At 41.1% G+C, this 18,449-nt stretch overlaps 1 protein-coding gene across 1 annotated transcript in view; it reads left to right on the forward strand.

Moving 5' to 3' along the window:
* ncor2 (nuclear receptor corepressor 2) overlaps nucleotides 1-18,449 on the forward strand; it is a 96,163-nt gene that overhangs the window by 29,279 nt on the left and 48,435 nt on the right. Inside the window, exons 4-8 of the mRNA XM_053325380.1 lie at nucleotides 1,112-1,286; nucleotides 6,321-6,503; nucleotides 10,821-10,934; nucleotides 15,824-15,880; nucleotides 16,427-16,479. Of these exons, the coding sequence (XP_053181355.1) occupies nucleotides 1,112-1,286; nucleotides 6,321-6,503; nucleotides 10,821-10,934; nucleotides 15,824-15,880; nucleotides 16,427-16,479 (582 nt within the window). The remainder of the gene's footprint in view (nucleotides 1-1,111; nucleotides 1,287-6,320; nucleotides 6,504-10,820; nucleotides 10,935-15,823; nucleotides 15,881-16,426; nucleotides 16,480-18,449) is intronic.

Genomic DNA, 18,449 nt, shown 5'->3' on the forward strand with positions numbered 1-18,449 from the left:
ATTACTTTATGAGGATTCTGATTGAACCAAATGAGGCCAGCTGGCATTTGTGTTTACCTTGAACACGGCAGTAAATATTTAGGTCAGTCTGATCTCAGGCTGTAACTGTCATGTTGGGTAAAAACGTGTCTTTGTTTGGTGAAACGTTAGCCTTGATTAAGCTGTTTTTAATGAAAACCAGCACCAAGCCTTGTCTATCACTCAGACAATCAGTTCAGTTCTCTTTTCTACTGATGTCTTCTCATCTTACATTGTTGTAACTCTGGGGTATCAGTCTCACTTGACGCATAGGATTAAATTTACTTTTTTTTTTTTCTTGTCTGATTTGAATTAATTGATTTTATGTTCCATTTTTTGGTTACTCTAGCTTTCGCTTTCATTATGGAAGTAAGAAATCAGAACGAGTATTTCAGGCAAATTCTAACAATCAGACTGTCAAGCTTCACACATGGTCCTTATCTTCTATCAGCCCAGCTTTGGGAATAGCTCCTCCCTCATACATTATCAGATTTGGCTCAACTTTCATCAGTCAGTCTGCACCTTGTCTGCATCTGCCTCAGCTGTCGTTGAGCTGAATGATGATGTATTCATTCATATGTTCACATGCTTACATTTAGCATTTACATCTCTTTAGCATTTAGCAGTGTGATGAAAGCGTACATAGGTGATAACAGGAACTTTGTTAATAGTTTTAAAGTTATATTAATATGAACTGAAGTGAAAATTGTGTCCAATGCTGGAAAAAGCCAACTCTTAAGGGTTCATTCTCTGACATCTATGAATATCTATTTTAAATGTCATTGAAATCTACTGTGGAGTCAGAGGATCATCCACTCTGCTAGTGTGGTTATAAACCTGACACAACCCAGCAATATTTTAAGGGAAATTCTGTTCTTCAATTGTTATTTCTACCTTGTGATTTGCTTTCTTCAGCTGTTACATGAGAAACTTGTGTAAGAGCAAATACAGCAAACCCTGTAACAGCTCATGTATATGAGAAAGTCATGTATCAGCACAAGCCCTTGAATAATTCACTTCTCCCTTTACTAGCATTCCACACTTTTCTCTAATCTTCTGCAATTGTGTGTTTTTGTGTGTGTATGTGTTCCAGAGGACAAGAGCAGCATATCCGCTATGAGCACATCTACCTACCAGACCCTAGCAGCCAATCGGAGGTGGAGTATGAGATGAAACGGCCTCGTTTAGACATGGGACCAGAGTCTCTGATGAGGCCCTCGTCTCATCGGGCTCAGCTGCCTATGGGAGGAGCTGAGGATATGGCAAAGGTCAGTAGAAACTATAAAAGTTAAAGTATGATTTTGACAGCTTGAAATATGATGCAGCAAGATGACTAATAAACAAGTGGCAAATAATCAGCGCTTGACTAAAAACTGCCTATCCATCAAAAGCAAATGAACACTTATTATGGTAAGCGAGGGCGGGGTGTCTTACAGTGTTCTTTTGAATTAATGTGCCAGTATTAGGAAATCACTGTTGACGCCTTCAGGAGTTACATATGCATAAGCTTTTTGAGAAATGATGACTCATAAATTGCATATAGTGACCACTCATCCCTCCAAAATGATTATGACTTAATTCTTCAAATTGCGTGTGCGTGTGTGTGTGTTTTAATACATTAATCTTGCCGCTCTCCTTCAGAACCACCACAGATGATATTATTAGACATACCACAGCAGGAATCATGAGGGAGATTCTGCATTGTAGCTAAGCTGTGATCAGCAGTGGGAAGACGAAGGGAGTTGTGAAACAGCAATTAATAAATAATAGAGCTGACCTAGATTTCAAAAGACTGAGGATGGAACTGTGTGAACTGCAGATCAAAACGACTGGCTCGCAGTGTTAGAGCTGATGGGGAGGTGTTCCTTACATTACACAGAGCGCTTGAAACTGCCAGGGGAGGCAGACAGCCAAGGAATGGTAAATAGATACACCAATAACAGAAGGTACAGGGGAAAAAAAAACATAGACTCTTAAGCTTGATGGAAAATATTCAGGAATGTCAGTAATTCCCCTCAGAGCTGGGAGAGCTGTAAACTCATTATATAAGTCATGTCAGAGGTGATCACAGCATGGAACAAGTGCACCGAATGATAGTGGGATAGAGACGGGGGTGGGGTGGGGGGGGGGATACTGGAAATGAGGCAAAGGGCATGTGTAAATAGGCACAGATAAAGGGGGGGAAAGGGAAAAGGAGTACTGAAAAACAAAGACCAACAGGAAAAGAGGGAGTCGACAAGTCGTGTCAGACAAAGCTGACGTCTGAATCATGACTCATGTGGGACTGTTGATCAGTCAAGCACTAAAGCCACAATTTGTTATTATACGCCAGTGTTTAGTCATCCTCATTCGATGGTTTTAAAAAGGTGTGAACACTGACACCAGTACATAGTTGGTCCACCAGTGAGCAATGACAGTTTTATGAACGCCATTTAAAGGATTAAACAAATGTTGATGTTGATGTGAAAAATCAATAAATAAAGGTATTAAGATAGAGAGAGGGGGAGAAATTGTGCTCCTGTGAGAAATTGAGAGACAGTCAGCATGCAAATAAAAAGAAAGTGAGTAGTCAAACTGAAACTCGAGTGTGGGGATTGTTTCTTGAGCAAGGGAACTCATAACATTAATAAAATATTCTAAACTGGAGGCATTCACTAGCTTTTTCCAGATCGAATGCCGCTGCCTTCTTCACCTTTTAAAAAAATGTAACTTTTATTTGCTACTTAATAATACATCGCAAACTGCATTTCTGTGGTTCAGCAGCGAACCGAACCACATTGCATACTGACATATATGCCAACATTGAAGTCTTGAGATTACCCCGTCACAGCTGTTACACATGAATGGGTTATATTCTATAAATATTTTGACTACTCAGGTTTAAGTGCCACTTTCATGCCCTCCTCCCACCAGCTCTTTGCCCTGTCACTCGGCGTGTCGAGCAAACACATTTCATGTTTGATATATTTCTAGTCATAATACCACCAGCTCTGGATCTGGACCGATGACCTTATTTGCACGAGGTGTTTCAACCATCAGAGACGACACGCGCCAGTCGTCGACACACGCCAACTCGAACAAGACCGTCTACATCCTCTTGACTTTGTACTACATTGTACATTTCTAAAAGAACTTAGTACAAAGTCAAGAGGTTGTGATATGCACGACAAGCTAGTGAAGCATGTTAAGATGTTATCTGTTGAGAGGTACAATCTTATCACCGCTGTTACACTTTGGAGCCGTTTCTGAACAAACTACAGTAATGACACTCTTAGGATGCGAGGGAACATTTCACCCAGTACCACAGTGTGTCACATTGACATGCCTATTAATAGGGAAGTCTCTACGACACACACACACACACACACACACACAACCAGTAGGATAGCTTCATAGTTGGTTTGGCTCTGCACATGAGATTTGTTGATGATGAGAAAGATATATAAATGGCCAGCTTTATCATTTAACGACTAATATTATGGTTTTTACCCATGTTCATAATAGAGCAGACATGTCATATGCCATCAAAACAACACTCAAATGAGTAAATTGATTTAGTCATTTACTTCAAAGCTGTCTGACCTCATTTGAAGTATTATCTTAACTGATGAGGTATAAAACTACTCATAGTTTCAGTCCTACATTAAAGCATACACCCACAAAGCAGCTATGGTTCACATTAAGAAACTTTCCAAGACACTGGCATAGAATTGACATTGTGTTCACTCAGTGTTTGGTTCTAGGAAAACATGAAAAATTAAAGCAGCAGCAGAAAATGTGTGCAAGAGTAGTTGACATTTTCAGTTGGTTGCGAGGCCGCCCACACGACTTACACCAGTAAACTGCACTTTGAAGGTTTTCATTCTTTCCTATAGCTTTAAACCTCAACCTTGATCAGACCAACCTTTTTTTCTATAGTTTATATTGTTTCCTTTCTTCAATGAGATTTGCTTTTGAAACCTTTAACTCAGTCATCTTCTATCAGCATCTTTGTGCACCTGCTGTAGAATACTCTGCATAAGAATAGGCTTCAAGTCTATACCAGAGAGACTGGCGTGAACTTAGATCTGTATTTTAGTGAAAAAACAGGATGTCTATAGCTTTATTCAACTATTATCTGCAATGCATGTACTTAAGACTATGTGACTTAGTCACGCGGGCTGGTGCTTACTAAACAGAACACTCTCACAGAGACACGCTACAACACCCAGAGGTAATAAAAAAACTGATGCATACACAGCCTGAGACATCATGTTGTGGAATGTTCTAAATGTGACTGGGGTTGTCGAGGGCATATAAGCTGTGAGCTGCACTGGGCCAAAGGCTTAGCTATTGGCCTGTAACCTTCTCATACTATGTCACAGGTGTAGTAGCTGTTGATATGCTGTTGTACTTTTGACATCAACAGAGGACAGTATAGGGCACAGTACTGGAGGGAAAACCTCCAAAAATCTTTTGCAACTTGATTAACAGTCTCATCAACATCTTGCACATACATAACTGTTCTTAAGTAACAGTAACAAGCCACACAGTTAGAGAATTTGTCTTTTTTTTCAAGATCATGTTCTAACTCTGATATTCATGTGACTGTGATGACTATGCACACATGTTGTGTAATGATACAGGCTTTTACATCAGCATGATTTAGTCCTCTGGCATGTTGAGCTGTCACAGGTCAAGAGGACAGCAGTATTATTTGCACTCAAGGATGTTTTAGACAAAGTCAATCCAACCTAGGAGCTATTTTTACTTTATTTTATGTATGGTGAATATTTGTGACTAACTGGCTTTGGCACCCTTGGGCTTCTTCATCTACGACAGCCCCTCAACATCCTCTGGCAGTGACATTTCAGTCACAGCAGGTCTACGGGGCTATAATGCAGCCTGCCTAGTCCAGATTAGCCCATTTACATAACCTTCATTTCAGATGTTTAAAAATAACACAGAACAAAACCCAAGCTGAGTAACACACAGGTTAGAAATCACATAAGCTTACATACACGCAGAAAAAAAGAACACATTTATCGCTGGTCAGAAAAAATATGAATCCAGCCCCTGCAGAAGTGGGCTCTCACTCTCCATTTGCATGTGGTGTTACATAAACAGGTGCATGTGACGACACTTCCATTTCCACACTTGCTTTTCATGTGAACAGATTACTGAGAGTTGGCATTTTTGGGGGTGTCAGGCTTTTCAAAGGCAGCACATTCAAAGGTGTGCGTGGAGTAGAACACAAGACGCCTCATCAAACTGTCTGCGAGACGTCAGGTGGCTTGACAGTCCGACAGGCTAAAGTTAAAATCACATTCATGTGTGGAGAACCTCAAAGCAGTTCTGGAGGAAAAATGAGCCTCAGCCTTTCCTGAATGGGGAATAATGGCAGATGATCATGCAGGATAACCCTCCTTTCCTCTGAGGCAGCAAGTCCCCTGTCAGCACCGCTGTCTGAACAGCCAGAGGTGGTCCAACACGTTACTGAAGAGGGGTTTACACTTTGCTGCTCATTAGGTGTTTACACGCAGAGTCTTCACTGACACAGAAGTACTGTGAAATCAGTGATTTGATGAGTCCCTTCCCTACACTCTCATAACTGATAAGCTGCACTGTGTATTGTTTGACTGACACACACCATTTCCATTTTGCAAGCAGAAACGGCTAATAATTACCTCCTGAAGTTGATCTACACACATGTTTGCACTACCCTTCAGACCCCCTCCCCAAACACACACACACATGCACACACACATGCACACACACATGCATGCACACACACGTGCTTGCACACACATCCCGAAAACAGAGCTTTTCGCATTGGAAACAAAGTCTCTTAAGTAGAGCCAGCTGCCAGTGCTCTCACACATAATCCTAGCTAGGGAGGCTTTGACCTTATATTCATTAGTGTGGTCTAGTGACACTGAGACACTACACTGGCTTTCATTACCCAGAGGACTTAATTACTGGCCTGTGTTACCTTCCCGAAGGATACACAGGGTATGCTCAGATGATTTCTTGTAGAGTACTGTAGTGTAGTGCTGGCAATCAGAGAAAAACAGGTATGCTTTCAACAAGACAGAGAAGAGATGGTAACGTGCTTTCAGCTTTGTTTTCAGATACCCAGCCATGTCTATTAATCAGTTCAATCTAAATATTATAACCTTACCATAATAAGCCTTTCTTTGGTCTCCCATATTCCTCAACATTGTAACATTAAACATACTTAGGACCATCATATCAGATATGTGTTTGGAGCATTTAGAACTATCTAACCATGTCACTTCTCTCTCTGCTGTGCTTTTTTTTAGGAGCGTGGGAGTTCCATGGGGAAGCTGGAGCCAATCTCCCCAGTGAGCCCAGTGCACATGGACCCCGAATTGGATCTGGTGCCGGCTCGCTTCTCCAAGGAGGAGCTGATTCAGAACATGGACCGGGTGGACAGGGAGATCACTATGGTGGAGCAGCAGATCTGCAAGCTTCGCAAGAAACAGGTCTGCACATTTATGGATGTGGTCTTAACTTTGTGGTCAGATTGGCTTTGCTTCCTGTTTAGAGATTGCTGATGCTATCTCGTTTCCAGCTTTATCTGTTTGATTTTAAGAACGATATATTATTCTCTGTAAAGGAGTTCTGGCAGTCGTGCCATAGATGCCTGCGGTGTTGGAACTGATTTATATTTCTGTCTAACACAGTATATACACACGCTGTGTAGCAAAAGCAGTATGTTGGCAGAGTAGCATCTTCAGTCCTCATACAGCAGATGTGTCCAGGTACAGTATTGACTGTAGTTCACCAGCAGAGGCAGAAGAAAATAGACTGAGTTGTAAAAAAATGCTTCTAGACTGTATATAACAGGAGTAAAACCTGATGAGGAAGTGTCAGTCTCTTACAAGGAGATTTCTAGAGCATGGGTGCTTCCTAGATTGCTAAATATAAATGTATATTCTGAGAAGCTAAGTCCTGCTTCACTTCTTCATTCTATTTTGTACACAATGTTTAAGTAGAAATGATACGTGACAGTGAGGAAAGTTAAGCAAAGACACCTTATTGTGATGTCTTTCATGTTCATTCTGCACATATTCATGAGGTACCTTGTTTTTAAGTCTATATTCGTCATGCTTGTAGATGTTGGAGGCTTTGCCAGCGCTGGCAGCTTTGTTGAATTTGCTTAGTGGCAGTGTTTAGCTTTTTTAAAATGTTCATGTGTGGTTTTCCAATGTGACTTTGGCTGCCAAGCTTCAGTTGGCTTCAGAGCAATTAAGTCTTAAGCAGACTTTTTTTTCTGTGTCGTAATCGCCGCATTCAATCACTGTATCTGGTTCGAGCTCACTGTGCCACGATTCCGTCCACGCACTCCCCCAGGCAGCTGCATTCCCTCTCCGACTTTTTATTTTGGAGAAAAGTAGGTTAAAAATATATAAAGCTATAAATAACAGTCTCCCTAGGGGGAGGAGGAGGATTATGGTGGAGGTTTTGTGACTGCTAAACCACTCATATCCCTGCCACACTGTCTCCCTGTTGGCCGCCTGCCATGTTTAGTAGAGAAACAGTATGGTCAGCCTCGCTATTTTCCACCCCAATAACTCCTCCACCATGCGTGCCGATAAATTAACATACTGTTCATTGTACTCATTTAAATAAAGAGATCATTAAAACTGAAGATCGGGTTCATTTATTGACGAAGGCTAAATGTGTTGTTCTAGTAAAATTAGCGGTTAGTGTTAATATATGACTTCTGACCTCCAAATGATACTGTTGACGTCTCTCCAGTCTCAGCTGTAGCAGCTAGATCTAATCCTGGTTTAATGAGCTGATCTGACAAACCGTTTCACAACTCGGATTCCTGAAAGTTCCTCTTGCGATATACCAAATGCGTAACTGATAAAACCTTACTAGTGAAAATGAAATGAAAATGTGAAGTCATAAGCTGGATTGCACAAGACTTGCCAATCAGCTGGTCCTTTTTCTTTTCTTTTTTTTTTGAATTGTGGGTAATTTTCCTCTAAGTAACCACAGCAAATGTTTACTTTTTCATTTTGTGCTTCGACCAACTAAACGTGAGACGTTTCATCAGATGAAATCAATGGTTGGCAGATGAAGAAGTCTTCTAGCCAAACACTCTTTGCCAATAAAGATTTGGTATTTTATGAATCTGGGTTTTTTTTTTTTTTTCTTTTTTTTTTTTTTTTTACAACATTGCAATAGGAAGTAAAATGGAAGTGACTATAAGATTCCAACATTGGGTTGAAACTTGGGAATGATTTGAAAGGCTACGCTCTGCTGCTTACAAGCATAAATCAAGATCCCACCCCTTCACCCTCCCTCAAAACACACACACACACACACACACACGCACACACCATGTCTTTATAAATGTCTTTTTACAGTCCGGCTCTCTTCAAGCATTAAAACATCTGGACTAATTAAGTGGCACGGTAAAACTTTATTTAAAGAGTTCTGGCAGAGTCAGTGGACGGGCGGGAATGAGGGCTTAGGTTACCGCCAGCCTGTGTCATGTCAGCCAAGCTCAGGATGGCTGGTTTATTTTATTTTACTCGCCGGTGGGTTTGGAGAGGGAAGGGAGGTCTCTCTGGGAATGTCTGTGTTTCCCTCACCAGATGCTTATCCAGGCCTATCATGGCACATGATGATCCATCTTGCTCCACTCTCATGCGGATCCTCCGGAGGCCGCATTTCCCCCTTTTGAAGCCCCCTGACAGGAGATGAGAAGGAGGAGGTGAAGGGGGGGAGTAAGGCGCTGACTTAACTGTAGATCAGCTAAACGCACTATACTGGATGACACTTGTAGATAGCTGGTTGCTGCTCAATATAATGAGTTGCTCTTTTCATTGTACACCCTACTCAACAATTACACTGTTTATACTTATTTTTATTTTCTCAGTAACTCAAGATGATCATTGTCAAAGTCACAGGTATAGTTATAGAGATTTACATGCATCAAAAAAACAGATGAGGATTCAGAACATCTTACTACATCTATTCAGAGGGGTGTGTGGAAAGTATATGTTTGCGATATAATGACATCAAAATATAGGTAGAGTCAGTCTGGGTGCTTTTGATGTCCTTTAGAAAACAAAGTTAATTGAAAATCCTGTAAGTGTTTGTCTGAAGAAAGGAAAATAAAGGCTCTTCTAATAAAACCTCTTTAACCAGAATGATAGGAAAGTGCTGCAGTGTCAAAGACCAAGGCCTCAGTTTGTTTTCATGCATCTCGCATCCAGATGAATCCCTGATGAGATTTAACACAAATTAATTGTTTTTTGTTTTCTGTGCCAGATAAACACACACTCCAGTCTAGAGGATTAGGATAGCTTAAAGTTAACTGGATAAAATGTGTTAAAACAAACACACACACGCACACACACACATTAATACATAGTCAGATGTTGCAGTGAGTACTAACACATCAACCAACTGCCTTTCTTGAACAACTTTGTGTCAGTTTTAGACTGAATGTGGATGGAATTGTTTTACATCACCCTGATAGTTACCACTCCTTTTAACCCGGCTCTGCTGTTACTTTCCCCATGTGACTTACCAGTATATATGGCCCCAGAAACTGGCATTCCCCGTCACAAATTCTACCTTGGTAAACCAGCTTTCTCTAATTCCCCAACTACAATAATCAGGTTTCTCTTTCTTATTGATGGAGCTGTTTACTGTTAAATGGATGTAAACACTCTGATTGACGAGTTGCATTGCTGAACTATTAGCAAGACATGACATATTATGACATATTACCACCCTGAGCTATCTTTATGATTATGTGTTGAAAAAGTTGATTTGTGAGTCACATTAGAAAATTAAATGTATAAATAGTTTAAACATAAAGCTCTGTGTTGAGTTACTTAAGTGAGAAAGGATTAATGATTCTCACTGGTCCATTTACACCTTTCAGCATCTGTTGAAAATGTGCAATTGGAAAGCAATCTGTCTCTAAAGCTTCTTGGTTGCATTTATTCTTGGCGTCTTCAGTTTGGGATAGTGATCCAAACTGTAAAAGATGCATGAAGTGTCTAAATCTAAGTGGGTAATAAGAACCAAACCCGGCTTTGCTTCCTTTATCATATTCAGCATATTCATTCATTTTTCTGACTGCAAGAGCAGGCTGTCTGCTTCTCATCAGTCTAGAGGAGATTGAGGGACAGGAAAACACTAACAGACCTTCAAATGATTGTCTGTGAAAAATACAGGTTGATGGTTGAGGCCCATCAACCTTTATTTTCACTGCCCTGTCAGATTCTCTCTTTTAAGTCCTCATACATTTTCCACCTCCAAAACCTTTCTGTCTCTGTGTTTTGTTTGCCGGTCACAGTAGACACTACGTCCTAAAATCCACTGTGTTTTAGAGTACAACCTCCACTGAATGGTTGGATTCATGCCAAAGTGACAAGCAAGTTACAGGAATGCTTTTTTCCAGTATTTCTCTAGTGTTCATTTCCCGGGTTTCTCTCCCTCTCTGCCTCGCTTTCTTTAATTTCTCTCTTTCTCTCTCTCTCACTCTCACTCTCTCACTCGATGTTCTAGCCACACAGCGGGCAATGGCTTTGTTTACAGGCTGTTGTGGTAACTCTTTGATTAACTAGGCCCTGGGGAGTTAATAGCTATTACAGCTAATACGACAGTTAGTCTCATCCCTGCTGGAGGGCTGGGGGAGGGACGGTTGATCTAACACATGCTCGCTAACCTCGCAACAGGAACTGGTGAGCCACCAGTCTTCCTGGAACATCAGGGCCCTTTTTTGAATTTGTCAAGTGTTAACCGTCATCTTTGTGTGTGTATTACAGCAACAGCTGGAGGAGGAGGCTGCAAAACCCCATGAGCCAGAGCGGCCCATTTCACCACCACCCAGTGAGGCCAAGCACCGCAGCCTGGTGCAGATCATCTACGATGAAAACAGGGTCAGTAGAATTACACACAAACACAAAAATACACACAGAAATACACACCAGATGCTCAATCTGTGTCTCACCACTGAAGCCCAGATTACTTTAGGTTTGAATTTGGTTTTACCTGACTACATACGTAAATTACATCGAGAGTGAAAGAGTTGGCTGGTGTGTGTGTGTGTGTGTGTGTGTGTGTGTGTGTGTGTGTGTGTGTGTGTGTGTATATATATATATATATTTTTACCACAAGCAGAGCCCCATGAAGCGTGCGCCTTTCATTATGTTTGTTCCACCAGTTCATAGAAAACACAGGCAAAATATGGATTACTCATGTACTGTGTGTCTGAAAAGACTGATGTCTGTCTATTTGCCTGTAGAGCTTTTTTTCTCTCTCTGAGAACTGTCATTTTCATTTACCCGCTTTGTTGTAATCCTCAAAAACCGCTGTCAACAAGAGCAGTGAGTGCCACAAAGTATTCATCTCCTACCTGAGCCTCCCACTCTCACTGTCAGGCAAGGCAGGATGCTTGCCTAACAGAATAAGCTACTAAAGGTCAACATATCAGGCATGATGAATCACATGTGTCTATACACACACACACACACACACACACACACACACACACACACACTCACCCACTTACACACACAGGCTGAAAAGTGGCATAAACAATGATCTTTGTCTTCAATCACCTGTGCTAGAATAGCAACTTAATCTTTCTTTCATCAGTAGACAAACAGAACAGCTGGGAGGTCATATAAAGAGTTTAGTTAGTGCAAGTCACAGCAATCATTGTGTGCATCAGAGCTCTGTGCAGAAGATTACCTTTATAATGAAGTTATTCTCAGTGCTCTCAGACCACCTAGTGGTGAAATGCATTAGTCTTTTTTTCCGTTGGCAAAGGCCTTTAAAGCAGGGAACTCCTCTCGCACTGTTTAAAAAACCCTAATTCCACCTCTTTGAACAAGCTCTCAATGGGGAAACTACGAGTAATATTAAAACTTAAACAGCATCTCCCACACATTCAATGCAAATAATTGTAATAGAAAGGCAAATTAGCGTAGTGTGTGGAGAGCATAAGCTGCAAACGGAGAACCAAATTGAAAACTCTTCATTCAACCTTTTGAAGTGTCATTGAGAAAGAGGCCAAATCCTTAACGGATCTTGTGCTTGTGACACTTCACTCCAACCTGCACAGATGTTCCCAGGTAATCATCAAAATGCTCAGAGAAGCAGTTTTCAAGTCACACCACAGTACAAGCACTGCCCTTCATGACTTTTGTCCTCAGTCATCACACACGGCTAAATCACTGCAAGTGTATGCAACAGCAGGACATTGCTGATTACTCAAGACCTGATCTGAAAGGCTGGAAGTTTAAGAATGACTCATGGCTTACTCCACAATGTAGCCTGACCCCTGTAACACTTTCCACTTTCCTCTGATTTACAGGATGTACTCTGGCCTACTGCCCTGTTGCTTTTTTTCCCCCATGTACATTTTACCAGCATCTTCAGCTTTTTTCTAGTTACACTCTCACTAATCTCACTATAGTGACACCATAGCAGTCATTCATTGACTTGCATTTAGTGACTATTTCATGCTATTTTTTATTTGTTTTTAATTATTTAATGTTACATTAGCCACATTACATGTTTTATTAGTGTCTCAAATCTGGATCCAGATAAGATTAATTACACTCTTTTATGATTTGATTGCAGTTTATGTCAGTTTGAGGCATTCCCAACCGTTGGTAACCCTTTAACAATGCTTAAGGAGTTACCAAACAACAGTAACAGTTCGGCTTACTAGCTAACAAATGTCCGGTAACCTAAACAAGTACATCAAGACAAAATGTTTGTCTTCATAGGTTATTGTTTTACATTTGTATGTTTTTTTATGTTGCCTAGCTGCAAAAAGAATTTCCTCTTGTGGCACATTAAAGATCTGAACTCACTTATGCGGTTCTCTTAACCACACAGATGATTCAGTAATTGCAATGATCAGGGATCTAACAAAAACCATGACAGTCAGTTATGTGTTTATCACTGGATCAGTTCAGTTTCCTATGTGAAAGGAAGAACAATGACTTCTTTCAGTGTCTCTTTAGTTGCTATGACAATAGGGGGCACACCTTGTAGCGGCTATGACCACTATTCACTTACCAACTTTGTTCCACTTTGGTGGAGTAAAGTAATGCATACGTAATGTCTGCGTCTTGGAGTAAGGGATGAACATTAATATTTACCTAGAATGCTTCTGAAGCCCAAATTCAATTTGTTTAAATGCATCTTGGATTCATTCACACTCCATCAGACAGCTATCCAATATGTTACATTAAAGTTTTAAGCCTTTGGTTTATGGGTGTGTGATTGTTTATATATATATATATATATATATATATATATATATATATATATATATATATATATATATATAAATAAATAAATAAAACAAACAAACACACACCCATAAACACCTGGCTAGAATTACTCAGCATGCCTTTCAAGCTGAGTGTCATCTTTCTCCTCTGCTCAGTGTCACCAGCTCCAGACAGGATTACAGTCACATTTCCACCCACAGCCCATTGTCAGACCCTGAGGATGGCTAAACTCAAGCTCACCCTTCTCATATTTGGGACACGGCTGTCCTGGACATGAACATGAGAGGACAGCCTCACTGAGACTGTGTTATCATAATTCTGTTGAGCTATACTGAATTCACATTGTCTGTGCTGTGTTAAGATGGCCTCAAAGTGTTGTTCTCTCTTCTTGTTTGGGTCTTTTGGTTTTCCCTGTTTGAAGAGTGAGCTATTAGTGGCAAAAACATCCCCAAAATTATCTTGACAGGTTTGTCAAAATTGCCTCATCTTCACAGTTTAATTTCAAAAGTAATATGAGCTGTGGGGGGGATTATGTTGACCGCAGCATGTGAAACAGTCCAGTTGCTAAACTGCATAGGTTATAATGCCACAGCCTGTGTAGCAGTTCCTGTGTGTTACCAGGAGGGGGCATGATTGAAGTAACTGAGCCAACAGCTTGTGTGTGTGTGTGTGTGTGTGTGTGTGTGTGTCTGTGTGTGTGTCTGTGTGTGTGTGTGTGTGTGTCTGTGTCTGTGTGTTTGTGTGTTTGTGTGTGTGTGTGTCTGTGTGTGTCTGTGTGTTTGTGTGTGTGTGTGTGTGTGTGGATTACCAGACCTGCAGCTTTCTGTGTAATTAGCCACACTAAGAGTGAAAAGGTAATGCTCTGTGCAGCTCCTTTTCTATCTCATCCCTCCTTTTTTATTTTCATGGCTAAATTGGTGATTTCTTGTATTAATCGTGAAGCAGTATTTCAAGAGTTTTGGGGTCACTGTTTGTGTGCTCTTGTTTTTCAAATTCACCGAAGAAGGAATCACAGCCAGAAAACAGAGAGAAACTGTTGAGCCTCTCTACTCCCTGAGGATGAAAGGCTGCTTTTAATAATTGCTGCTCATTAACTGCTCCTGTAGCCAGCGAGCTCTCTGAGGCAACACTCTGCAGCCTGTTACACCTACTCACTGACGAGGAAGCAAGAGGAAGGAGGAAAAAAAAAAGGGGATCAATGCAAAATGACTTGAAGAAGGATAGCGACATTGTGTATTTGTATTTGAATAACGCAGATTTGCAAATACTTTACATATCAGCGCTTCCTCGCGGCGACTTTTTAACTCATTTGGCTTCACTCACAGGTGACCCAGTTGGAAAAGCCTGTCTTGAGTAAAGTTAAGCTGTGTGTGTGCGTGAGCTACTCTAAGGTCTTACATCCAATTCTGTTAGCGTGAGTCTTGTATAAACTCCAGAGTAGATCGCCAAACACCTCCTGGGTACCTCTAACAGCGAAGACAGAGTGAAATGGACAGGGAAGCAGCATGACATGGTGGGAGGTGAAGAGTAAAGGTTGGCGTCCGCGTACACTAGCAGGTTTTGTCTGTGTTATCACCTCTAAAACTTCTCCCTCGGTGTGTTCCTGTCCATCCACCCCTCTCTATCTCTCTCTCTCTCTCTCTCTCTCACTTGCACTTCCATCTTGTCCGTGACTGTGTCTACCCTGCCAGTCTCACCCGTTCTTGGTCACTGAAGGAAATGAAGTGTGATGGAAGGCAACAGAGCATGCGGCTTGTCACCAAAGGAGGGTCTGTTTGATCGATGAAGCGGAGCGAGCGTACAGAGTGGAATGAGGAAAAAGAGAGGAGCGGGGTAGTCTGGGACGGCGCTCCCACATTTGTCTGGTGGAGCTAAATATAAATGTATAGAGGAGCAGAGCTGCAGAGAGGTCATTCAGAAACACAGATGGGAGTGTTTTTTTTTTTTCTTTGTTTTTTTTTCCACTGGCTGGATTCATGGCCCGACACCTCTCCCCTGTCGTGCTTTATGGTCCCTGCCAAGAATTTTTTGTTTTAAGAGGCTGATTGTTGTAGGTAGTGAGCTGGAGGTGTCTTTTCATCAGTTGTCTCTTATGAGATAAGCACCAAAGCCCTTTTAGCCCACCTCCCTTTCCCTGTTTTTTTTTTTTTTTTGTTTTTTTTTCCCTCTCCCTCTCCCACTCACTTTCTATTCCACTCCTGCTTGCTTTCTTGCCTGCCTGCTCTTTACCTCTCTCTGCTCAGGGGAGGTAAGTATTTTTGTTTTTTCTGGGAGAGGAGGAAGAGAGAGTGAGAGGGAGAGAGAGAGAGAGAGAGCTGAGGCAAGGAGCTGTGGCCCAGCTTGAGTTAAAAGCTCTAATAATAGTCAGTACATCCATCTCTCTCCCAGCCATCCATACATCCAGCCGTCCGTCCATCCTGGCGAGCAGCAGTGTGCGTTCTCACTGCGTTGCCGTGGTGACGGTAGAGGTGCAGGCAGCCAGCTAATGTACTACTTCTGTTTGTGTTTCCTCTTACCAGAAAAAAGCAGAGGAGGCTCACAGGATACTGGAGGGACTGGGACCCAGGGTAGAACTGGTGAGTGGGCTCTTTGATCTCATGTCATATTTCTCTTCCTGTTATGTTATGTTTTTGCATTAATGACGTGCGTAAATGGCATCGAATCATATGAATGTTCCCCCAGGTCCTTGGTACATGGCTGGAACTGTTGTGTAAAATAACGAAGTAGAAATACTGACTATACTCGAAGCTTCAGTTATAGATATGATGACAATACACTGAATAAGATGATTCACATCAGAGTGTAATGTGTGTGCTAGTAATCAAATCCACTGAGAATAGAAATGTTAACCTTTATACATAGTATAGTTAACTGTCATCTGTCCATCTGTTCAGTTCAGTCTCACACTCACAATTAATTTCATCATTTGGTTCTGTTAAATTACCTATTTTGATTTAGACTTTTTGAAATGTATTTGTGGCAAAGTCAGAATCATATTAAGAGATGTGGATTGAACTCACTTGGTCATCATGTATTTTGATGTTTACAGTATGCAGTTAAAAGTGAAAATAGAGTACAGTGAATATGAATCTTTGATCTGATTGTTCCTTCTGTCGTTCCAGCCTCTGTACAATCAGCCTTCTGATACCAAGCAGTACCATGACAACATCAAAATGTAAGTCTGTCACCACATATTTGGTTATTATATATGGTTAAAAAGTTATAAGTAAGTTAGTAGATAAGGAGCAAAAAAACAAAAACACTCTCCACTACAGTTGCCCAACTGTAGACAAAGTAATTGTAACAAGGCAAAAACACCCCAGTGAGACTAGTCAGTCAAGTATAAAAACCACAAGTATCAGACAAGGGCACAACAGTAAATAGCCCTCAATGAGCTGGGGCGGTAAGCTAAGCAGGTAAGTGAAAAGAAATGTGGCTACTTAGCTGGAAGTCTGATGCTTCATAGTCACGGTTTTGGCGAAACTCCCAGTGGGGTTGAGCACTGGCTATGTAGCCTCCAGCTCCAACTGAAGGAGTACCAGGTTACTGGCAGAGGCGGTGGACATTATTCCTAGCTAGTGCTTACAACATAAATGACCTGCATAGTTAAGCAAGAAGATGAAAAGGAGATGACTGCTGAGTGCCACCCGTTAGTCACGTTGCTTGTGTCACCCAGGTCACATTCGTGACTTTGTTGGTATTACGTCTCGACCTCCTGTGGATGAGCACAATGTATATCCAGGTATAAGAAAGAAATAGAACTTATTAATTTGTATATGTGGATATTGGATTTTGTGAAAAAAAAAGAAAGAGGAACAAAAGAATAATGATGATTTGAAGGTCTATTATAACAACCTGTGTTCTTATAGTTTCGGGCCAATCTTTGTATATTTAAACTTTGGAATTTCCACTTGATGATCTTAGCAAACTGTTGATTCCACTGGTGGTTTTATTTAACCTCCACTGAGACTTGTCTCTTTTTTCCAGCCCCTTCCCCCTTTGCAGACAGCAAAGATTGGCATTTCAGAGGAGGATGTGAAATTGTCATTATGTAAACTTAGCTATGAAACTGACTCCAACAATCATGTGTATAGCGGCAGCTACAGAGGGTAGAAAATAATGCAAAGGTCTCATGGAAAAGGAATTACACTGTTACCTGTTTTCTCCTTTTTAAGGTTAATATTGTTTTGATTGAAGTTTCCAAATGGGTCAAAGACATGTCGTCCAATTCTATCTTTACATGTCAGATGTTAAGTATATCACATCCAGCTGCTGTCTGCTATAGTTTAACAAATCAGCAGCTGCTTACTCTGACTTATCTACATTTACATATATAGACATAAAGGTTCAGTTGACGTATGTAAATTCCTGTTGAATCTTTATGCCGCTAACAGAGCTTCCAACCATCTGTGCTCAGAGTACATCAATTTAAATAAAACAAACATCCGTAGCTACTCCCTCTGAAAACCCGACTAAAACAGCTCCTGCTTTTATGTTTCGCCCCTGACGTGATGACATGGAATATTAACGGCAGGATGCTTTTCTCAGCTTCCAGGGTTACTTTAGGTGAAATAAATAAATCGTACCATATCATTTTTTTCAGTGGATATCTGCCAGAAGGAGAGCAAAGGATACACAACTTTGCATGTCCCTGCCATGTCTATCAATAAGACTTATGGTGCATCTGTAATCTTTTAAGGACTATAATTCTCTGAGGCATATCAAAGGGCTGTAGCAGGGTTATAATGGCTCGCCTCCACCATTGGCACAGTGGTGTAGGCACAGTGGCATACCACAAGATGTGTCTGACCTCTTAGTCACACACCGCTCTGTCTTCACTCCTTTTGATCCCTGCACCGTTTGATCAGTATTATTGCCTCAAAGCAATTAACTGAAAACTCTCCTCTCTGCCTCTGTGTGTGTGTGTGTGTGTGTGTGTTATTAAATACCACTGTGTTGCTTTTGAGCCAGCACAATTGACCTCTTTGTTTTGATAACCTTGGCATTCGTCCCTGCTGGAATAGATGACTACCAATATCTCTGTGGAGTCCCCATCCTCATTCATCTCCTGCACACACAAGAGAGCATCTGCGCAATTTGCCAAAATCTTTGCACATGAGCTGCTAAGAAAGAAATAACCAACAT

This window comes from Scomber japonicus, chromosome 9, assembly GCF_027409825.1.
Source record: "Scomber japonicus isolate fScoJap1 chromosome 9, fScoJap1.pri, whole genome shotgun sequence".
Lineage (NCBI taxonomy): Eukaryota > Metazoa > Chordata > Actinopteri > Scombriformes > Scombridae > Scomber > Scomber japonicus.